General features: G+C 44.6%; 2 protein-coding genes and 1 pseudogene across 6 annotated transcripts in view; 2 read left to right on the top strand and 1 right to left on the bottom strand.

The window, feature by feature from the left end:
• PTBP3 (polypyrimidine tract binding protein 3) overlaps positions 1-22,167 on the bottom strand; it is a 166,185-nt gene extending 144,018 nt beyond the window's left edge. For 3 of the 4 annotated variants that reach the window (XM_055271476.2, XM_063636110.1, XM_055271483.2), the window contains exon 1: positions 21,017-22,166. The gene's annotated coding sequence lies outside the window, so the exon portion shown is untranslated. Of the gene's footprint in view, positions 1-21,016 lie in introns of all 4 variants that reach the window. The other variant, XM_055271470.2, reaches the window with a different exon arrangement.
• On the top strand, positions 2,886-3,329 carry LOC129479023 (large ribosomal subunit protein eL32-like; annotated as a pseudogene).
• A 112-nt stretch (positions 22,168-22,279) lies between the features above and the next one.
• HSDL2 (hydroxysteroid dehydrogenase like 2) overlaps positions 22,280-24,295 on the top strand; it is a 91,920-nt gene continuing 89,904 nt past the window's right edge. Inside the window, exon 1 of one of the 2 annotated variants that reach the window (XM_055271489.2) lies at positions 22,280-22,490. In XM_055271489.2, the coding sequence (XP_055127464.1) occupies positions 22,474-22,490 (17 nt within the window). In that variant the 5' untranslated portion in view covers positions 22,280-22,473. The remainder of the gene's footprint in view (positions 22,491-24,295) is intronic. The other variant, XM_055271490.2, reaches the window with a different exon arrangement.

Below are 24,295 nucleotides of genomic sequence, written 5' to 3'. Positions count from 1 at the left end.
TACACAGAAGGCTTGGTACGTTATCAGGAGCAACTGCCACCCCTCAAAACCCAAAGGAATTTTTTTTCCAAGACAAGGTCTTGCTCTGTTGCCCAGGCTGGAGTGCAGTGACGCACTTATAGCTCACTGGAGGCTAAAACTCCTGGGCTCAAGCAGTGCTCCCACCTCAGCCTTCTAAGTAGCTGGGACTATAAGCATGCACCACCACACCTGGCTTAATTTTTAAAATTTTTTTGTAGAATCGGGGTGTCACTGTTGCCCAGGCTGGTCTCAAACTCCTGGGCTCAAGTGATCCTCCCACCTTGGCTTCCTAAAGTGTTAGGATTACAGGCATGAGGTACAGTTTCTGGCTCACAAGGATTTCTCAGAAGGTGATTCTGAGACAGGGTGAGCTGTCTTGTGGGTGAAGGAAATGGAAATTTTCAAGATATCTGGGACTCTCTCAAAGCCATTGAAAGCATCTGCTCTTAGTCACATTATATTGTTGTTGGCCTCTGACCATCAATTTGTAACATTATTTTTCACTGGAGAAGCCTAAAATATCTTAAAAGTCAAATGGAAAAATTTCAATGGCAAGTTATAATACGACTAACAGTAGGTTACGATCCATTAATGAGTCACCAAACTTATTTAGTAGTTTAGAATCAACTTTTTTTTTTTTTTTTAACAAGACAGACAAGATTCAAATAAAATAGAATAAAAACTTTGTACTGGGTCTGAATAAATAATTTATTTCCTTTTGTGGGTTGTGGTCAAGAAATTGGAAGGTTACTAAATTACACACTTTAAAAAATGGATTATTATGCAAGCTCAGGGTTAGGAGAGTCCTTATTTGATAACTTAAGCTTAAAGTTGTTGTCAGTGTCACATCCTTTAATATTTCAATTTAATTAGGCATTTCAATCTCCTATATACTTGAAAATTACTTTTTAACATTGGAGAATTAAACTTCATAGACTTTATTTATTTATTTGTTTTTCATTTTTTTGAGACAGAGTCTCACTCTGTTGCCCAGGCTGGAGTGCAGTGGTGAGAACTTGGCTTACTGCAACCTCTGCCTCCTAGGTTCAAATGATTCTCGTGCCTCAGCCTCCCAAGTAGCTGGGATTACAGGCCTCCACCACCATACCTGGCTAATTTTTTTGGATTTTTAGTAGATTCGGGGTTTCACCACATTGGCCAGGCTGGTCTTGAACTCCTGACCTCAGGTGATCTGCCCATCTCGGCCACCCAAAGTGCTGGGATTACAGGTGTGAGCCACGGCACCCAGCCTAAACTTCATAGACTTTAGAAGCCACAAAACAAGGGAAGATAACTTTGTCCATTTTATGGTAATTTTAAAAGCGTTAATAATATAAAATGGATTGGAGTATCATATCCTGTTTTAATGACTCAAAGCATTATTTTCATTAAGACATTTAAATTTCTACCTTCTCTTATTTTCCTTTTTTGAGAGCTTAGAAAACTTTATGTTATTTTTGCCTTAATCCAAGTCTATTATAATATTATATCACAATATTGTTAATAAATTAACATTTTGTGGCATTATACAATTTTGAATTTTAAAATAACAGTGCCACCTGGTGGTGACTCTAAATGTTTTTATTTCTCTCTGGTATACATACCTAAAAGTGGAATTGCTCTTTTGACTGTGGACATTCAGGAACTGGTAAGTGTGTTTAACTTGAGAGACTGCCAAACTGTTTTTCAAAGCTACTGAACTATTTTACATTTCCACCAGTAATGTATGAGGGTTCCAATTTCTCCACATCCCATCCGACACGTTACTTTCCTTTTTTTTTTTTTTTATTATAGTCATCCTAGTGGGTGTACAGTGGAATCTCATTGTGGTTATGATTTGCATTTCCCTAAGTAATGCTATTGAGCATCTTTTCATGTGCTTGTTGCCATTAGTATGTCTTCTTTAGAAAATTATCTATTCGGGGCCAGGCATTGTGGCTCACGCCTGTAATCCCAGCACTTTGGGAGGCTGAGGCAGGAGGATTGCTTGAGTTCAGGAGTTTGAGACCAGCCTAAGCAACATGGCGTGACCCTGTCTCTACAAAAAGTACAAGTCTGTAGTCTCAGCTACTCAGGAGGCTGAGAGGGGGAGGTTGAGGCTGCGGTGAGCCATGGTTGTACCTGAGCAACAAAGCAAGACCCTCTCTAGAAAAAGGAAAAGAAAAAATATCTATTCAAATCGTTGCCAATTTTTAGTTGAGTTGTTCATTTTTCTGTTGCTGTTTTAAGAATTCTGTGTATATACTGGATGCTGGAGCCTTATCAGGTATATGATTTATAAGTATTTTTTCTCATTCTCTAGGTCTTTTCACTTTCTTGATAGTGTCCTGGGATGCACAAATTAATTATTTTAATTCTTATGAAGTTCAATGTGTCTTTTTTTTTCCCTTCTGTGGCTTGTCCTTTTGGTGTCATATTTAAGAATCCATTGCCAAATCCAAGGTCATGAAGGTTTACCCTTATGTTTTCTTTCAAGAGCTTTATAATTTTAGCTCCTACATTTAAGGTCTTTGATCCATTTGGGGTTAATTTTTTTTTTTTTTTTTTTTTTTTTTTTTTTTTTTTTTTTTTTTTTTTTTTGAGACGGAGTCTTGCTGTGTCACCCAGGCTGGAGTGCAGTGGCGCGATCTCGGCTCACTGCAAGCTCCGCCTCCCGGGTTCAGGCCATTCTCCTGCCTCAGCCTCCCGAGGAGCTGGGACTACAGGCGCCCGCCAACACGCCCGGCTAATTTTTTGTATTTTTAGTAGAGACAGGGTTTCACCGTGTTAGCCAGGATGGTCTCGATCTCCTGACCTCGTGATCCGCCCGCCTCGGCCTCCCAAAGTGCTGGGATTACAGGCTTGAGCCACCGCGCCCGGCCATTTGGGGTTAATTTTTAGAGCCATCTCTAACTCACCATCATGGCCACCATCAGATCCCTCATGAAGCCCAAGATCATCAAAAAGAGGAGCAAGAAGTTCATTCACCACCAGTCAGAACAATATGTCAAAATTAAGCGTAACTGGTGGAAACCCAGAGACAGACAACCGGGTTTACAGAAGATTGAAGGGCCAGATCTTGATGCCCAACATTGGTTATACGGGAGCAATGAAAACACAAAGCACATGCTGCCCAGCGGCTTCTGGAAGTTTCTGGTACACATTGTCAAGGAGGTGGAAGGGCTGCTGACATGCAGAAAATCTTCCTGTACTGAGAAAGCTCACAATGTTTCCTCCGGAACTGCAAAGCCATCATGGAAAGGGCAGCCCAGCTGGCCATCAGAGTCACCAGTCACAATGCCAGGCAGCACAGCAAAGAAAGGGAATAGACAGCTCATGTGCATGTTTTGTGTTGAAATAAAACCATAAAAACTGTGAAAAATTAATTTTCATATAACTTTTGAGATGGAGTCAGGGGGTGGGTCCAAACTCATTCTTTTGTGAATCAGAATATCTAGTTAATACGAATATCTGAGGCTGGGCTTGGTAGCACACACTTGTGATCTCAGAACTTTGGGAACCTGAGGAGGGCAGATCTCTAGAGCCCAGGAGTTCAAGACCAGCCTGGGCAACATGGTGAGACCTGTCTCTACAAAAAACACCAGCCTGTAGTCCCAGTTACTCGGGAGGCTGAAGTGGGCCGATTGTGTGAGCCCAGGAGGTTGAGGCTGCAGTGAACCGAGATCCACACACCAATGCACCTCAGCCTGGGCTACAGAGCAAAACTGTCACACACACACAAAAAGGCTATTCTTGCCCTATTAAATGGTCTTGGTATGTCTGTTGAAAATCAATAGACCATAAGTGTATTGGTTTATTTATTCTATTAATTGATCTATATGTCTATCCCTATGCCAATACCACATTGGTTTTTGCTTTTGTTTTGTAATTATTAGACTTTATTTTTTAGAAGAGTGCTAGATTCACAGAAAAACTGAGCAAAAAGTACTGAGAGTTTCCACATACTCCCTCCTCCACCATTAACAGCCCCAGTTGGTATGGTAAATTTGATATAATCAATAAACCAACACTGACATATCATTATCAACCAAAATCCATAGGGTTCATTCTGTGTTGTACCTTCTGTGAATTTTGACAAATATATAATGACATATCTGTAACATTATGGTATCATACAGAATAGTTTTACTGCCCTAAAAATCTTCTGATCCCTACCTATTGATCCCTCCCTCCTCACTAACTACTGGCAACCACTGATCTTTTTTACTATCTCCGTAGTTTTGCCCTCTTCAAAATGTCATATATTTGGAATAATACAGTGTGCACCCTTTCCAGACTGGCTTCTTTCACTTAGTAATATGCATTTAAGTTTCCTCCATGTCACTGTGGCTTGCTAGGTCAGTTTTGTTTTTTTTTTTTTGAGACAGGGTTTCACAGTAGCAAGATCTTTAAAAACAGGCAATAAAATTTTAATTTGATAAGAGAATTTCAAGAAGACAAAAAAAAAAAAAAAAACCCTAGTTATTTGCAAAGCAAAAGAGCATACTAACCCTTTATAAGTATTTTGGTAAAGAAAAGTACCAGGGGGCCAGGCACCGTGGCTCATGCCTGTAATCCCAGCACTTTGGGAAACCGAGGTGTGTGGATCATTTGAGCCAGGAGTTCAAGACCACCTTGGGCAACACAGCAAGACCCTGTCTTTACAAAAACTATAAGCCTGTAGTACCAGCTACTCGTGAGGCTGAGGTGGAAGGATGGCTTGAGCCTAGGCGTCCAAGGCTGCAGTGAGCTATGATCATGCCACTGTACTCTAGCCTGTGCAACAGGGCAAGACCCTGTCTCTATTTTTTAAAAATTAAGAAATTAAAAAAAGAAATATTGTGAGAATTAGCAAAATATGACACAGAGACATAAAGTGAGGACACACTATTGGAAAAATGGCACCAATTGACTTGCTTGACACAGGGTTGACAGAAATATTCAATTTGTAAAAAATGCATTATCTGTGAAGTACAATAAAGTGAAGCTCCATAAAACAAGGCATGCTTATATATAATACATTACCACTAACTAAGTCACTATGTTGTATATTAGATTTCCAGAACTTACTGACCCTATCTAACAGTTTCAGTACCCTGTAATCTAAATATCTCCATTCCTCCACCCCCATGACAACCCAGCCTCTGGCAGCCACCCTTCCATTTGCTGCTTCTATGTGTTTAATATTTTTAGATTCCACACATAAGTGAGATCATGCCTTTCTGTGGCTGTCTTATATCACTTAGCATAATGTCTTCCAGGTTCATCCATGTTGTCACAAATGACAGGATTTCCTTCTTCTTTAAGGCTTAATAGTATTTCATTGTGTATGTCTATCTATCTATCCATGTATCTATGTATGTATCTATCTATCTATACATATGTCACGTTTTCTTTATCCATTCATCCATTGACAGACACTGATATGGTTTGGCTCTGTGATCCCAGGCAAATTTCATCTTGTAGCTCCCATAATTCCCATGTGTTGTGGGAGGGACCCAGTGGGAGATAATTGAATCATGGGGGTGGGTTCTTCCCATGCTGTTCTCATGAGAGTGAATAAGTCTCATGAGATCTGATGGTTTTAAAAATGGGAGTTTCCTTGCACATACTCTTTCTCTTTGTCTGCTGCCATCCATGTAAGACGTGACTTGGGCCGGGCGCGGTGGCTCACGCTTGTAATCCCAGCACTTTGGGAGGCCGAGGCGAGCGGATCACGAGGTCAGGAGATCGAGACCACGGTGAAACCCCGTCTCTACTAAAAAATACAAAAAATTAGCCGGGCGCGGTGGCGGGCGCCTGTAGTCCCAGCTACTCGGAGGCTGAGGCAGGGGAATGGCGTGAACCCGGGAGGCGGAGCTTGCAGTGAGCCGAGACTGCGCCACTGCACTCCAGCCCGGGCGACAGAGCGAGACTCTGTCTCAAAAAAAAAAAAAAAAAAAAAAAAAAAAAAGACGTGACTTGCTCTGTCTTGCCTTCCTTCATGACTGTGAGCCTTCCCTAGCCATGTGGAACTGTAAGTCCATTAAGCCCCTTTCTTTTGTAAATTGCCCAATCTTGGCTATGTCTTTATCAGCAGCATGAAAATGGACTAATACAGTAAATTAGTACCAGTGGAGTGGGGTGCTGCTGAAAAGATGCCCAAAAATGTGGAAGTGACTTTGGAACTGGTAACAGACAGAGGTTGTAACAGTTTGGAGGGCTCAGAAGAAGACAGGAAAACGTGGAGAAGTTTGGAACTCCCTAGAGACTTGTTGAATAGTTTTGATCAAAATGCTGATAATGATATGGATAATGAAATCCAGGCTGAGGTGGTCTCAGATGGAGATGAGAAACTTGTTGAGAACTGGAGCAAAAGTGACTTGGGTGCTGTTACAGGCATTCCATTTTATAAGGGAAGCAGAGTTCTGAAAATTTGCAGCCTGACAATGCGATAGAAAAGAAAATCCCATTTTCTGAGGAGAAATTCAAGCCAGCTGCAGAAATTTGCGTAAGTGGCTGGGCACGGTGGCCTGTAATCCTGGCACTTTGGGAGGCCAAGGTGGGTGGATCACAAGGTCAGGAGTTCGAAACCAGCCTGGCCAACATGGTGAAACCCAGTCTCTACTAAAAATACAAAAATTAGCTGGGTGTGGGGGTGCATGCCTGTAGTCCCAGCTACTCAGGAGGCAAAGGCACAATAATTGCTTGAACCCAGGAGGTGGAGATTGCAGTGAGCCAAGACACGCCATTGCACTCCAGCTTGGGCAATAGAGTGAGACTCTGTCTCAAAAAAAAAAAAAAAAAAATTGCATAAGTAATGAGGAGCTGAATGGTAATTCCCAAGAGAATGGGGAAAATGTTGCCAGGGCATGTCAGGGGTCTTCATGGCAGCCCCTCCCATCACAGACCTGGAGGCCTAGGAGGAAAAAATGGTTTCATGGACTGGGCCCAGTGTTCCGAAGCCATGTGCAGCCTAGGGACTTGGCACCCTGCTTCCCAGCCACTCCAGCCATGGTTGAAATGGACCAATATAGAGCTTGGGCCATGGCTTCAGAGGGTTCAAACCCCAATCCTTGGCCACTTCCACATGGTGGTGAGCCTGCAAGTTCACAGAAGATTTGGGGTTTCTGAACCTCCACCTAGATTTCCAAAGATGTGTAGAAATGCCTGGATGCCCAGGCAGAAGTTTGCTGCAGGGGTGGGCCCTCATGGAGAACTGCTGCTAGGGTAGTGCGGAAGGGAAAGGTAGAATCAGAGCCCCCACACAGAGTCCTTAGTGGGGCACCACCTAGTGGAGCTGTGAGAAGAGGGCCACCGTCTTCCAGGCCCCAGAATGATAGATCAACTGACAGCTTTCACCATTCACCTGGAAAAGCTGCAGACACTCAATCTCAGCCTGTGAAAGCAACCAGGAGGGGGGCTATACCCTGTAAAGCCACAGGGGTGGAGCTGCCCAAGACTGTGGGAACTCACTTCTTGCATCTGCATGGCCTAGATGTGAGACATGGAGTCAAAGGTGATCATTTTGGAGCTTTAAGATTTGACTGCCCTGCTTTCTTTGTGGTTACCATGAGCCTAACATAAAATATCTTATCACAGTCTATTTTAAGTTGACACTAGCTTAACTTTGATCACAAGAACTTTGCATTTTAACTTTTCTTCCCACATTTTATGTTATTCATGTTACAATTTATATGTTGTCTATCCATGACCAAATTATTACAGTTATATTTTAATACATAAAAAACCTTCAGACTACAGTTAAAAGTGATTTATGTACCCCCATTACTATATTAGAGTATTCTGAACTTGACTATTTTTACCCTTACAGTGAATGTTATACTTTCATATGTTTTCATTTTGTTAGTTATTATTCTTTTGTTTCAACACAAAGAACTCCCTTTAGCATTTCTTGTAAGGCAGACGTAGTGGTGATGAACTCCCACAGGTTTTTTTGTGTTTTGGGTTTTTTTGTTTTGTTTTGTTTTGTTTTTTGGCTAGGTTCTTATCTCTCCTTTATTTCTGAAGGACAGCATTACTGACCTTCAGAATAGTATAGTATTGTTAGTTGGCAGGTATAGTATTCTTAGTCAGGTATAGTATTTTTAGTTGGCAGGTTTTTTCACCTTTCAACATTTTGAATATATTCCCATGGTTTCCTGGCCTGCAAGGTTTCTACTGAGAAATGCACCAATAATCTCACGATGGTTCCCTTGTATGTAATGAGTTACTTTTCTCTTGCTGCTTTCAAAATTCTTTCTATCTTTGACTTTTGATGATTTGATTATAATGGGCCTCAGTGAAGATCTCTTTATATTTAATCTATTTGGGATTCTTTGGGTTTCATGGATTTGGATGTTCATTTCCCTTCTAAATTTGGGGAGTTTTCTGTCATTGTTTCTTAATAAGTTTTCTGCCCTCTTCTCTTTCACTGTTCCTTCTGGAGCTCCCATAATGTATATATTAGTTTGTTTGATGATATCCCATGATTCCTGTAGGCGTTCTTCAGTTTTTTTTCTTTTTGTTTTTTTTCATCGTTGTTGTTGAGACAAAGTCTCACTCTGTCATCCAGGCTGGAGTGCAGTGGCACAATCTTGGTTCACTGCAAACTCTGCCTCCCAGATTCAAGCAATCCTCCTGCCTCAGCCTCTCTAGTAGCTGGGACTACAGGCACACACTACCATGCCTGGCTAATTTTTGTATTTGTATTTTTTATTTTCTGAGACAGAGTGTCGTTCTGTTGCCCAGGCTGGAGTACAATAGTGCAACCTCTGCTTACTGCAACCTTTGTCTCCCAGGATTAAGCGATTCTTGTGCCTCAGCCTCCTGAGTAGCTGGGATTACAGGCATGCACCACCACACCCAGTTAATTTTTGTATTTTTAGTAGAGACAGGGTTTTGCCATGTTGGCCAGGTTGGTTTTGAACTCCTGACCTCAAGTGATCCACCCACCTTGGCCTCCCAAAGTGCTGGGATTACAGGTGTGAGCCACTGTGCCCAGCCCAGGTACCTTATTTTCAGGGAGCACATTGTGAAAGGAATTCTTTATCAAATCTCGGCTTTTTTTTAAGGTGATAAATGAGTCCCTCACAATATTACAATATATCTCCCTTGAGAAAAGTTGGATTGGTTATTTTCATTCCCATACACATGGGCTTTCTCATTATAATTTCATAAGGGGACAATTGATGTTTTCCCAAAGGGATGGATTGGAGTGTATGCAGCACTAGTGGGAGTGCTTTGGGCCAGAGGAGGTGAAATGCCTCTGTGAACTTAGCCAATTTGCATAAGTAACGAGGAGCCAAATGTTAATTATCAAGACAATGGGGGAAAATGTCTCCAGGGCATGACAGAGGTCTTCACGGCAGCCCCTCCCATCACAACCTGGGAGGCCTAGGAGAAAAAAATGGTTTCATGGGCCAGGGCCAGGGCCTTGCTGCTTGGTGCCCTGTGCCCCAGCCATGGCTAAAAGGGGCCAATGTACAGCTCAGGCCATTGCTTCAGAAGGTCCAATCCCCAAGCCTTGATGGCTTACAAGTGGTCTTGTGCCTGCAGATGCAAAGATGGCAGGAATTAAGGATTGGGAACCTCCACCTAGATTTCTCAGGATGTGCAGAAACACCTGGATGTCTAAGCAGAGGTGTGCTGAAGGGGTGGAGCCCTCATGGAGAACCACTGCTAGGGCAGTGTGGAAGGGAAATTTGGGGTGGAAACCCCTACACAGAGTCCCCACTGGGACACTGCCTAGTGGAGCTGTGAGAAGAGGGCTACCGTCCTCCAGGCCCTAGAATGACAAACCCACTGACAGCTTGCACCTGGTACCTGGAAAAGTCACAGACACTCAACATCAGCCCATGAAAGCAGCTGGGAGGGAGTCTGTACCCTGCAAAGCCATGGAGGTGGAGCTGCCCAAGACCATGGGAACTCACCACTTGCATCACTGTGACCTGGATGTGAGACATGGAGTCAAAGGAGATTATTTTGCAGCTTTAAGATTTGACTATCCCACTGGATTTTGGACTTGCATGGGGCCTTTAGCTCCTTGATTTTGGCCAATTTCTCTCTTTTGGAATGGGTGTATTTACTGAATGCCTGTACTCACATTATATCTAGGAAGTAACTAACTTGCTTTTGATTTTACAGGTTCATAGGTGGAAGAGGTTTGCCTTGTCTCAGATGAGACTTTGGACTATGAACTTTTGAGTTAATGCTGAAATGAGTTAAGACTCTGGGGGACTGTTGGGAAGGCATGATTGTGTTTTGAAATGTGAGGACAGGAGACTTGGGAGGGGCCAGGGACAGAATGATATTGTTTGGCTGTGTCCCCACCCAAATCTCATCTTGAATTGTAGCTCCCATAATACCCACATGTTATGGTATTACGGGAGGGACTCAGTGAAGGTAACTGAATCATAGGGGCCAGTTTTCCCATGCTTTTCTCATGACAGTGAATAAATCTCATGAGATCTGATGATTTTATAAAAGGCAGTTCCCCTGCACACACTCTCTTGCCTGCCACCACGTAAGACATGCCTTTGCTCCTCCTTTGCCTTCCACCATGATTGAGAGGCCTCCCCAGCCATGTGGAACTGTGAGTTTATTAAACCTCTTTTTCTTTATAAATTACCCAGTCTCAGGTATTTCTTAATAGCAGTAAGAAAATGGACTAATACAATGTTTCTGCAAGGGAACAAATGCTGGAAAATCCTCTTCCACCATCTTGCTGATGTCACTGCTCCCACTTTTGATTACTGTAACTTTATAGTAAGTTTTAAAATCTGCCTGCCTGCCTGCCCGCCCACCCGCCTGCCTTCCTTCTTTCCTACCTTCCTTCCTTTTTCTTCCCTCGGTGGCCCAGGTTGGAGCATAGTCGGCTCGCTGCAGACTCCCTGCCTCCGGCTCCCGTGATTCTCCTGCCCCGGCCTGCGGGCTGCCTGGGATTGCCGGCGCGCGCCACCACCCCTGCCTGGTTTTTCTCCTTTGGCTGAAGGTGCAGTTTCGCCACATTGGCCAGGCTGGTCTCCAGCTCCTGACCTTGAGTGGTCTGCCTGCCTCGGCTGCCCGAGGTGCTGGGACTGCAGACGGAGTCTCACTCACTCGGTGCTTGGTGTTGCCCGGGCTGGAGTGTGGTGGCGTGGTCTTGGCTCGCTGCAGCCTCCGCCTCCCAGCCACCTGCCTTGGCCTCCCAGCGTGCTGGGATTGCAGCCTCTGCCCCGCTGCCACCCCGTCTGGGAGGTGGGGAGCGTCTCTGCCTGACTGCCAATATTACAATATATCTCCCTTGAGAAAAGTTGGATTGGTTATTTTCATTCCCATACACATGGGCTTTCTCATTATAATTTCATAAGGGGACAATTGATGTTTTCCCAAAGGGATGGATTGGAGTGTATGCAGCACTAGTGGGAGTGCTTTGGGCCAGAGGAGGTGAAATGCCTCTGTGAACTTAGCACCTCTGCCCGACCGCCCCGTCTGGGAGGTGAGGAGCGCCTCTGCCCAGCCGCCAGCCTCTCTAGGAAGTGAGGAGCATCTCTGCCTGGCTGCCCATCGTCTGGGATGTGAGGAGCACCTCTGCCCGGCCGCCCATCGTCTGGGATGTGAGGAGTGCCTCTGCCCGGCCGCCACCCTGTCTAGGAAGTGAGGAGCGCCTCTGCCCGGCCGCCCCGTCTGGGAAGTGAGGAGCGCCTCTGCCCAGCCACCCCATCTGGGAAGAAGTGAGGAGCGTCTCTGCCCGGCCGCCCCATCTGGGAAGAAGTGAGGAGCACCTCTGCCCGGCTGCCCCGTCTGGGAAGTGAGGAGCACCTCTGCCCGGCCGCCCCGTCTGGAATGTGAGGAGCGCCTCTGCCCAGCTGCCCCGTCTGTGAAGAAGTGAGGAGCGCCTCTGCCCGGCCGCCCCATCTGGGAAGTGAGGAGTGTCTCTGCCCAGCCGCCCCGTCTGGGAAGTGAGGAGCGCCTCTGCCCGGCTGCCCTGTCTGGGATATGGGGAGCGCCTCTGCCTGGCCGCCCCGTCTGGGAGGTCTACCACGGAGGCCAGAAGCAATGTGGGGGCTGGACGTGGTGGCCCACGCCTGTAGTCCCAGCACTCTGGGAGGCCGAGGTGGGTTGATCACTTGAGGCTAGGAGTTCGACACCAGCCTGGCCAACATGGCAAAACATATGAAAAATACAACAGACCAACCAACCAACCCAGCGACAACAAACCAGGTCTACCCTGGAGTCATACTCTAATTTTTTCTATTTTCCTCCCTTTCTGATCCTTTGCCCCACTTTCTTTTTCTTCGTCTTCCTTCTTCTTTGTCAAATAGAGGATTGAGTTATTATCATTGATCCATACAAAGTCCCTCTCTCATTTATTTTCTTTAATTCCTACCCCCCATTTCTATTCCCTGTCTTCCCATGTGCAACCTTCCTAATATGTTTGATATGCATCTTTTTGTTTGTATGTATTTTTAGAAAATGTTTATTGTTTTGTGTGCAAAAAAAAATTAATAAAAAAAAGAAAATAAAATATGGAAGTGTGGGACAGGTACAATGGCTCATGCCTGTAATCCCAGCATTTTGGGAGGCTGAGGCAGGTGGAGTACTTGAGCTCAGGAGTTCGAGACCAGCCTGGACAACATGGCAAAACCCTATCTCCACCAGAAATACAAAAAAACAGTGGTATGGTCATGCATGCCTGTGGTCCTAGCTACTCAGAAGGCTGAGATGGGAGGATCACTTGAGCCCAGGAGGTGGAGGTTGCAGTGAACCAAGATTGCGCTACTGCATTCCAGCCTGGACGACAGAGTAAGACCCTGTTTCAATTTAAAAAAAAAAATCCGGAAGTATGAGTCCTCCAATTTTGTTGTTTTTCAAATTGTCTTAGCTATTGGGGATCTCTCACAAGTCCACATTAATTTGAGGATTGGCTTTTCCATTTCTATGAATAAAGCTATTATAATTTTGATAGGGATTGTATTGAATTTGTAGATTGCTTTGGGGAGTATTGTAATTTGACAATTTTAAGTCTTTCAACCCATGAACTGGAATGCGTTGCCATTTATTTAGGTCTTCTTTAGTTTCATTCAGCAACGTTTTGTAGTTTTTGTATAAATCTTGCATTTTTTGGCTAAATTTATTCCATGTATTTTATTCATTTTGATGTTCTTATAAATGAAATTTATTAATTTCCTTTTTGGATTATTTATTACTAGTGTACATAAATAAGGTTGCATTTTTAATATTCTGCCTCCTACAACTTTAGTGAACTCATCTATTAGCTGTAATAGTTTTTTTTGTGGATTCCTTAGGATTTTCTAGATATAAGATCATGTTATCTGCAAGTAAAGATAGTTTTACTCCTTCCTTTCCAGTCTGGGTGCTTTTTTTCTTTTTCTTACCTAATTGTTCTGGCTATTGCCCCCAGTACAATGTTGAATATAAGTACCCAAAGTAGACATCTTTGTCTTACTCACCTGTTTTGGGTATAGCACCTGAAATAATCATATGAATCATTTCCTAAAGACTGCAGTTCTCCCCAACCTCTATGGTTAATGCCCAACTACTTATTGTCCAGATTTCAACATGTTTCTTACTGCTAGACTCCTTGCTGCCTCGTTCTACATCCTTGACCTACTACTTGCTGTCTTGTTTTCTCAATACTGGATTGCTCCTACTAACTGTACTTGGATTTTTCACGTGAACCCCTAATTCATCTGTTTCAACTCAATTATGAAACTGCTAGAGGAGGTTGGTGGACATTCCACATGAAAAGATATAAAATTATCACCTTGGAGAATGCAAAATAAACTTATTAGAGCACTCTCCTCCACACATTGTTCAAGAGCTTTGGTGTATTTCTCAATTCATAGATCGGTTCTGCTTCCAAAATCCAAGGAGAATGACAACTGGAGAAGTTTTTAGTAGATTTTTTTTTTTTACCAGATCCCACTGGTGCTCAAGGTAGTCATAAAAGTTACACCTTTATTTCTTAGTTCACAATTCATTCATTTTTGTTTTTTGAGAAGCATCTCACTCTGTCACCTAGGCTAGAGTGCAGTGGCATGATCACGGCCCACTGCAGCCTCAACCACCCAAGCATAAGGGATCCTCTTGCCTCAGCCTCCCAAGTAGCTGGGATCACAGGCATGCACCACCACATCTGGCTAATGGCTATTTTTTTTGTTTTGTTTTTTGTAGAGATGGAGTCATGTTCTGTTGCTTGACCTGGTTTATTCTTCATTGCTTAGCTATTGTTCTCCAAAGCATGACTGTAAAAATGCGGCTGGGTCTTGAAGAGTTTTCTGCATCAGCCATGCTCTGTTAATAATTTTTGTTCCATAAATTTTTTTTTCTTTTCATAGACAAGGTCTTATTCTGTCACCAAGGCTGGAGTGTAGTGGTGCGATCATAACTCACTTCAGCCGCCTCAAGCTCCTGGGCTCAAGTGATCCTCCCTCCTCAGCCCTCCTGAGTAGCTGGAACTACAGGCACATGTCACCATGTCTGGCTAATTAAAAAAAAATTTTTTGTAGAGACAGGGTCTCACTATGTTGCCCAGGCTGGTCTTGAACTCCTGGCTTCAAGCAATTCTCCTGCCTTGGCCTCCTAAAGTGCTGGGATTACAGGCATGAGCAACTGCACCTGATATTACATAAATTTTTTTATTTAAAAAAACAAGGTGTAATTCACATAAGAAATTAACAATTTTAAAGTGAAATTTTCATTGACATTTAGTATAATTACTATGTTGTGTGACTACTACCTCTATCTAGTCCCAAAACATTTTCACCACCCCAAAAGGAAACTCCATACCAATTAAGCAGTTACTCTCTATTGCTCCCTTCCCTTGGCCTCTGGCAGCCACCAATCTGCTTTCTATCTCTACAGATTTACCTATTACGGACATTATTTATAGAAATGGAATCATAAAATAGGTGACCTTTTGTGTCTGCCTTCTTTCACTTAGCACAACGTTTTTGAGGTTCATTCATATTTTAGCATGTATCAGTACTTCATTCCTTTTTATAGCTGAAACATATTCTATTGAATGCATATACCATATTGTGTTTATCCATTCATTAGTTGATAGACATTTGGTTTCCACCTTTTGGCTATTATGAATAACGCTGCCATGAACATATATGTACTTCCTTGAACTCATAGGCTTTCTTTTTTTTTTTTTTTTTTTTTTTTTTTTTTTGAGATGAAGTTTCACTCCTGTTGCCCAGGCTGGAATGCAATGGCTTGATCTCAGCTCACTGCAGCCTCTGTCTCCCAGGTTCAAGCGATTCTCCTGCCTCAGCCTTCCAAGTAGCTGGGACTACAGGTGCCCGCCACCACGCACAGCTAATTTTTTTTTTGTATTTTTAGTAGAGACAGGGTTTCACCATGTTAGCCAGGACGGTCTTGATCTCCTGACCTTGTGATCTGCCCGTCTCAGCCTCCCAAAGCGCTGGGATTATAGGAGTGAGCCATTGCGCCTGGCCTATATGAGTTTATTAAGTATTAACTCACATGATCACAAGGTCCCACAATAGGCCATGTACAAGCTGAGGAACAAGGAGAGCCAGTCTGAGCCCCAAAACTGAAAAACTTGGAGTCTGATGTTCAAGGGCAGGATGCATCCAGCTTGAGAGAAAGATGTAGGCTGGGAGGCTAGACCATTCTAACCTTTTCACATTTTTTTCTGCCTGCTTTGTATTCGCTGGCAGCTGATTAGATGGTGCCCACCCAGATTAAGGGTGGGCCTGCCTTCCCTAGCCCACTGACTCAAATTTTAATCTCCTTTGGCAACACCCTCACAGACACACCGAGGATCAATACTCTGCATCCTTCAATCCAATCAAGTTGACACTCAGTATTAACCATCACAAGTCCATCCCTTGTCAACTTGAACCCATACACATCTCCTGAGATCATACGTAATCTTCAAATAAAGACAATAAGATCAGAATTCTGCCTAACATAATACAATTATCCTTCCCCAATCCAAATGCTATTACATAAAGTTAACAATACTTAAATGCTGCCATGAAGTCAATAAATCTTAAGTCACATAATAAAGGAAAAAGGAAATAAAATGAAGATATTTTCTTAGTACAAGTGTATACCTGCACAAACATGTTTTTAACAAAAGAAGGAAATACTCATGACAATTACAGTCCTTGTTTCTGCAACTGGTCACGTGGTCATAGCTGGTATTGATGACTGTCTTCTTCTGCTACCCATTCTGTATTCCCTTTGCCTTCATCAAGCTGCTCAGCAGGTCGTGGTTTTTTTTTCCTGGTGGGGTGACCCAAACTTTCATTTCTGAAGGGTCTGGGCCATTTATAGTCCTGCTTGGATTGGGCTGCTGTAGTTTCCCATTGACCTTAACCACAGGGTATGATAATACTGAGACGTCCTAATGGATCTCCTGTGAATACTGTGGAGTAGTAGACTGATTTCACCTTGATAATCTGGTCAATCACACCAGCCAACACTAACTCCCTTCTTAGGCTGTTGACTTAAAGGTAGGAGAAGCACAAAATGTCCAGGTGGCAATCTTAACTTCCCATTTAATGGAATCATTGTTGTGTCTCCTGGTGGCAGCATTCCTCCCTCTGGAACTAAGACCTCTAGGCCATCAGAACGTAATGTCACAGGAACAGGAAGCAAATATTTGCTAGTGGATCATTAGGCGTTATGGTGAGTAGTGCCACTTCCACTTCTACCCCTTGATTCCTGGACCCATGAATCCTGGCTATGGGAGAAACAGTACCACATATTAAACACTGATTCAGAGCATACACAACCTTCTGGAGAACTTTGCCCCAGCCCTGCAAAGTATTGTCACCTAGTTGGCGTTGTAATTGTGACATCAAAAGGCCATTCCATTGTTCTATCAATCCAACTGCTTCAAAATGATGGGGAACATGGTAAGACCAGTGAATTCCATGAGCATGAGCCCACTGACACACTTCTTTAGCCATAAAGTAAGTACCTTGTTCAGAGGCAATGCTGTGTGGAATACCACGATGGTGGATAAGGCATTCTGTGAGTCCATGGATGGTAGTCTTGGCAGAAGCATTGTGTACAAGATAGGCAAACCCATATCCAGAGTAAGTTTCTATTCCAGTGATGACAAACCTCTGCCTTTTCCATGATGGAAGAGGTTCAGTATAATCACCCTGCCATCAGGTAGCTGGCTTATCACCCTGAGGAATTGTGCCATATCGAGGGCTCAGTGTTGGTCTCTGCTGCTGGCAAATTGGGCACTCAGCAGTGGCCGTAGCCAGGTCAGCCTTGGTGAGTGGAAGTCCCTGTTGCTGAGCCCATGAATAACCTCCATCCCTCCCACCATGGCCACTTTGTTCACGGGCCCATTGAATGATGACAGGGGTGGTTGGGAAAAGAGGCTGAGTGGTGTCCACAGAACGAGTTATCCTATCCACTTGATTATTAAAATCCTTCTCTGCTGAGGTCACCCACTGGTGAGCACTTCACAGTTTTTGACCATTCAGAGAGGTCCATCTACATACCTCTTCCCCAAATTTTATTGTCACCAATTTTCCAATCATGCTTCTTCCAAATCCTTGACCATCCAGCCAAACTACTGGCTACGGCCCATGAATCAGTATATAATCACACATCTGGCCATCTCTCCTTCCATGCAAAGCGCACATCCAGGTGCACTGCTCAAAATTCTGCCCACTGGGAAGATTTCCCTTTATTGCTGTCCTTCAGGGATGTCCTAGAAAGGGGCTGTAGTGCTGCAGCTGTCCACTTTCATGTGGTGCCTGCATATCATGCAAAACCATCTGAGAACCAGGCCCTAGTCTTCTCTTTCGCTGTCAACTGATCATGATCATAGGGAACTCCCCATGAGGCCATTGGTGCAGGCTAGGGGAAAGAAGGCAGGGTGGCACGAGTGGAGACCATGGGCATTTGAGCCACTTCCTCATGTAACTTATTCCTCAGGTGCCTTCAGGACCTGCTAGAGCCCGATCATGCATATACGACTTCCATTTGATGTTGGAACGCTGCTGTCCATGACCCACTTCATGGCTAGATGGGTCAAAAAGCACCCAGTTCATGATAGGCAGTTCAGGTCACATGAACTCAAACGTTCAGTTTCCACCAAAGCCCAGTAACAGGCTAAGAGCTGTCTCTCAAAAGGAGAGTAGTTATCTGCAGAAGATGGCAGGGCCTTGCTCCAAAATCCTAGAGGCCTCCACTGTGATTCATTTATAGGGCCCTGCCAAAGGCTCCAAATAGCATCCCTATCTGCCACTGACCCCTCAAGCACCATTGGATCTGCTGGGTCATATGGCCCAAGCGGCAGAGCAGCTTGCAAAGCAGCCTGGACTTGTTGCAGCGCCTTCTCCTATTCTGGACCCTACTTCTGCCAAAATCCGTATTAGTCAGGGTTCTCTAGAGGCACAGAAGTAATAGGATATATGTATGTGTGTGTGTGAGTGTGTGTGTGTGTATTTGTGTGTGTGTGTGTGTGTAGGGGAGTTTATTAAGGTTTTTTTTTTTTTTGAGACAGAGTCTCTGTCACCAGGCTGGAGTGCAGTGGCATGGTCTCGGCTCTCTGCAACCTCCGCCTCCTGTGTTCAAGCAATTCTCCTGCCTTAGCCTCCTGACTATGCACCTGTAGTCCCAGCTAATTTTTGTATTTTTAGTACAGACGGGGTTTCCCCATGTTGGCCAGGATGGTCTCCATCTCTTGACCTTGTGATCCTCTGAGTACCTGGGATTATAGGCGCCTGCCACCATGCCGGGCTAATTTTTGTATTTTTAGTAGAGACGGGGTTTCACCATGTTGGTCAGGCTGGTCTCTAACTCCTGATCTCAGGTGATCCACCCACCTCGGCCTCCCAAAGTGCTGGGATTACAGGTGTGAGCCACCGCACCTGCCTATTAAGTATTAACTCACATGATCACAAGGTCCCATAATAAGCCATCTGCAAGCTGAGGTGCAAGGAGAGCCAGTCCAAGTCCCAAAACTGAACCTGGAGTCTGATGTTGGAGGGCAGGAAGGGGGTAGACACACAGGAAAAGGATGTAGGCTGGGAGGCTAGGCCAGTCTCATCTTTTCAGATTTTTCTGCCTGTCTTATATTCACTGGCAACTGATTAGATGGTGCCCACTCAGATTAAGGGTGGGTCTGCCCTTCCCAGCCCACTGACTCAAATGTTGGCAATACCCTCACAGACACACCCAAGACCAATACTGTGCATCCTTCAATACCATCAAGTTGACAGTATTAATCATCACCAGCCCTATGAAATAAAAAGTTTTATAATCCCTTTCTTCCCAGAATTATGAATGCCAATTTACTTGCTCTACATTTACACAACTTCAATGACCTGGGGTAGGTAGGTATGCAGTGTTTTGTCACTTCCCCATTGTCCATATCCACTTGTGTCCCTGGCCATGGCCAACTAATTTACAGGTTGAAACATTTCCCAGCACTTTGGAAGGCTGTGTGGTGGGAGGATTGCTTAAGGTGAGGAGTTTAAGACCAACCTGGGCAACACAGTGAGACCCCTGTGTCTATAAAAAGTAAAATTAGCCAGGTGTGGTGGCACATGCCTGTGGTCCTGGCTACTTGGGTGGCTGAGCCCAGGAGGTTGAGGCTACAGTGAGCCATGATCATGCTGCTACACTCCAGCCTGGGTGACAGAGCAAGATCTTATCTCAAAAAAACAAAACAAAACGAAACACATTGTACTAGACTGTCTTAGTATTTGAAGTTTGAACAGATACACAGAAAAGACAGGGAAGCCACCTACAATGCATTCTAGAAAGAACATCATGCTGCTGAGGATCATGGAAGTACCCTGGTTCCCATTGTCAAGCTTAGTTGTTCAGCTCTTCCTTAAGTTATATAAACTATCCCAGAATTCTTCTAAATTCCCCAACCCCTTTAATTTGGTTTAAATTAGCCAAATTAGGTTAATGTTGCATATAACCAAAACTTAAGGGAGATAAATCGGTTGGGAGAATGTGTTGTAACCAGCAGTCTGTCAAGAAACTGTTGCATTTTTAGGTAGTTTTATCAAGCTGAGAAGGGGTGAAATGAGTGAGACTTACCTGACTTTCAAGACATCTATTTTTCAAACCATTTGTTTTCACTTCTTTACTGTGTTATCACCAACCTCCCAGGACTTTACACCAGAAATCTGAAGGTCACCACTGATACCATCTTCCCCCTTTGCTCCTACATCGAATCATTAGTTACATCTGCCAGGTTCCATATCTTGAGTATGTCTTTTCATTCCCACTATTACTGCCTTAGTTCAGGTTACTACTTTTCTTACACATTACATTACTATGGGCTTTTAAATGGCTTCTGTGCCTTTATCTACTCACAAACTATTCTTCATGCTGCAGTTAGAAGCGTTCTAAGCCAAAATTATTCACCTTCCAAAATGAAGATCTAATTATGTTCACAAGTCCTCTCCTTCTTCACCCATTCCTCACCTCTAGCATTAATCTAACACTAAGTTAATCAACGTAATGGGGTAGAAGGTTATGGGTAACTCCAAATCACACTTTAAATGAACTCTAGTCAAAGTACTGAATACAATGGATTTAAACTTGCTTAGTAAAACTACCTCTAATAATTTAGGAATAAATTTGCCTTCTGTGAAAGCCATCCCAAAGTATGAAAATAGTATAAGTACAGGTATTTAGGCTCACAAAATATCGTTATGACTGAAAAACTGGCAAAGGTTTTTAGTTTGTTTTGCCTCTTAGTTGAGCTCTCTTTCTGTAACAAATGGAAAGAGAAGCACACAAATTCAAGAAAGGAGACTCTAACAGACTGAAGATATTCTGGCTTTCAAAAAGGAGAGAACATTTTAGACGATATGAGGGAAACGCCACCCCATTACTAAGAATTCACTCTATTCGACAGATATATACACCCTTCAGCAAGTGCTCCTAAGGATGAGAGGAGAGTAAGTTTTTTTCATCGAACAGTCTCTATCAACACTCTTCCTAAATGCTTAACAACATGCTTTCTAATGCTTAACAACAGTCTAAAGAACACACTGGCTACTCATACCTCCCATAGGCAGAGATGTTGTCCTTTTTGTCCTGCTGTATCTCAGGTAATCAGCAATCACTTAGTGGATGCTAATATATTTGCGAATTCCTCTGGAGCCTCTAAAGACCATATCATGAATCATCAATTCAAATACCTACAGGCGTCGGGCAGGTGATTTGCCGGAGGAAATAGAGTCATTTAGGGCCCATAACAAAGGGGAGAGAGGCCGGGCGCGGTGGCTCACGCCTGTAATTCCAGCACTTTGGGAGGTCGAGGCGGGCGAATCATTTGAGGTCAGGAGCTCGAGACCAGCCAGACCAACATGGTGAAACCCCGTCTTTACTGAAAATACAAAAAAATTAGCCGGGCGTGGTGGTGCATGCCTGTAGTCCCAGCTACTCGGGAGGCTGAGGGAGGAGAATCACTTGAACCCGGGAGGCGGAGGTTACAATGAGCCGAGATCGCGCCACTGCACTCCAGCGTGGGCAACAGCGAGACTCTGTCTCAAAAAACAAAACAAAAACAAAGGATAGAGTACATAAGCCATCTCCAGGCTAGTTTCTTTAACTAGTCTTCATATAATAATCTCCTCAGGGTCCTGTTCTATCCGTACAAAATACAAAACAGTTCCTCGTGTCTTCCTTCAAATATACTGCAGTCTTTAGCTCATCAGAGTAGCTGAGTTAGTCCAAGGTTTACAAAAGCGAAACTGAATGTCAGAATTGATCTCATTTCAACACTCATTCTAGAAGTAAAAACTTCTGCAAGTTCAGCTTTTGACTATGAATTCTTCAGCGCGACTTTTGCAGAGAGTTCTGTTCCAAGAAGCTGGCGCCTTAACACAAGCTATCTACCGAAGCACAAGGGGAGGCTGGCTTGGGTCCAGATTCGGCGGGAGAGTGGAAACGCGACGCTGGCCGACTTCAGCCACAAAGGCAATTTCTGCCCAGGGATAGCGTTCCTAAGAGGGAGACGAGACGGCGCCAGGCTCGGGCGTAGGGGCAAGAAAACCCAGAGCTAGAGCACCTCTCGGAAGGCCCAAGCTCAGGGCTCAGTCACTCTCCCAGCTCGGAGCCGGCGCTGGAACACAGTGGCGCGAGGAGAAACCCCTAGAGACCGGGAAAAGGCGGACGTAGCGGCTGACGCTGCCCAGATGCTAGGCGCCGAGAGGATCCTGATTGTCACCGTAGAACCCGTGAGGGGGCGGGGCGGAGCTGTGCCTCAAAGCGCCTGCGCGGAGAGCCCGCGCTCAGGGACCAGGCTGGGAGGTGCCAAAGAGGAAGGCGGGGGGCGGGAGACCCAGTGCATACGCAGGCGCACTCGGCGATCCTGGCTTTTCAGCGCGCAGTTCTCTCACAGGCCTCGGGAGGCCGGGGCGGGGCCGGGGCGGGGATAAATGCGGAGGGACGGTCCAGTTTTAGCTCTCTGCTCGCCGCCGCCGCTGTCGCCGCCACCTCCTCTGATCTACGAAAGTCATGTTACCCAACACCGGGTAAGGGGGTGGGGGCGGCGCGGGGAGAGACCCAGTCGGGCGAAGGGCGCGTCTCGGTGGGGCCGCCGCGGATCGCCCGGGCTGGCTGGCCCGGCGGTGGGAGGTCAAGGATACTGCCTGGGCACGCTCTGAGCTCTGGTCCGCGCTGGGCGCTGTGCACCGAGAATCTGCGGTAACACGTGAAAAGGAACACAAAGTTTTGTATTATAGGATGGCAGCAGTGTAGAAACCTCTTCCACGGGTAAAGGGCCGAGGGGGAGTCACCACGCCGCCCCCAGTGCCGGCCCTCCCTGGGTTTAGCAGGAGTGCGTGCCTGGCCGAATGCGTGTGACTTCTAGGTGAAAGGTCGCAGGAGCAGCTCCAGAGTTTAAAGAGTTTTCACTTGTTCCTGACGCTCAATTCTAGAGTAATAATGGAGTGTTTAAAAAGTGATTTCCAAATTAGAAACAAATTAAACCGATCTTAAAACATGGGTATCTTTGGGGGATTTTTTTCACCTTAAATTGTGTTAAAATACGTATAAAATTTGCCATCTTAACCATTTTTTAAGTGTACACTTCAGTAGTGTTAAGTAGATTCATATCGTTGTGCAGTCAATCTCCAGAACTTTTTTCATCTGCAAGCTGAAACTCTACCCATGAAACAACTCCTCTTCCCCACCTCCGCTTGTACATTGGCAACCACCATTCTACTTTCTGGTTTATGTAAGGTCTGGGTATCTTGAGTTGAGTGACGTGTTGTCAGATTTTGTAATTTGCCTGAAACATGCAGGCATATAGCCAAAGACTTAAAACAGTTCAAAGAGTATAGGGTAAAAAGTGAGTGTCCCCATCCCTAAAATCTAGTTCTCCAGTTACTTATGTTTCTATTTCGTGCACGTGTGAACATATTTTGTATACATCCGGATACACACACACACACACACACACACACCCTTTCTTAAAAATGGCAGCAGACTCTATTCTTGGTCTTGCTACTTTTAGTTGGTATGTCTTGGGACATTCTTTCTTTGTTTTTTTTAAAGACGGGGTCTCCCATGTTGCCCAGACTGGCCTGTAGCCTCGAACTCCCAGGCTGATGTTCCCCCCTTCTTAGCCTCTGGAGTACTTAGGATTACAGGCATGCACCGCTGTGCCCAGGGACATACATTTTTAGTACATGCAGATCTTCTGCCTCCTTTTTTTTTTTTTCTTTTGAGATGGAGTCTCGTTCTGTCTTCCAACCCGGAGTGCAGTGGCGTGATCTCGGCTCACTGCAGCCTCCGCCTCCCACAATTCTCCTGCCTCGGCCTCCCGAGTAGCTGGGACTTCAGGCGCGTGCCACCACGCCCTGCTGATTTTTTTGTATTTTTAGTACAGACAGGGTTTCACCATGTTAGCCAGGATGGTCTCGATCTCCTGACCTCGTGATACGTCCGCCTCGGCCTCCTAAAGTGCTGGGATTACAGGCGTAAGCCACTGCGCCTGGCCCCTCCTCCTTTTTAATGGTTGCATAATATTCTGTAACAGTTTGAGTATCCATTACCCAAAATGCTTGGTTCCAGACGTGTTCGGATTTCAGATTTTCAGATTTGGTTTGCTCAACCTGTATATGAATATACCTTTGTTTATTTAACCTGTTCCCTATTGTTGGATACTAGACTGTTTCCCGTTTTTTGGATACTCTTTTTGCTTCCATAATTATACTTGTATTTATCTATTTGCACATATGTAAGTGTATATGTAGGATAAACTCCTGGAAGTGAAATTGCTGGATCAAAGAGTAAATGTGGCTGGGCACAGTGGCTCATGCCTGTAGTCCCAGCA

The sequence above is a fragment of the Symphalangus syndactylus genome, chromosome 3 (genome assembly GCF_028878055.3).
Source record: "Symphalangus syndactylus isolate Jambi chromosome 3, NHGRI_mSymSyn1-v2.1_pri, whole genome shotgun sequence".
Classification (NCBI taxonomy): Eukaryota; Metazoa; Chordata; class Mammalia; order Primates; family Hylobatidae; genus Symphalangus; species Symphalangus syndactylus.
Note: the sequence above shows the minus strand (reverse complement) of the source record. Positions and strands in the feature narration are given on the sequence as shown.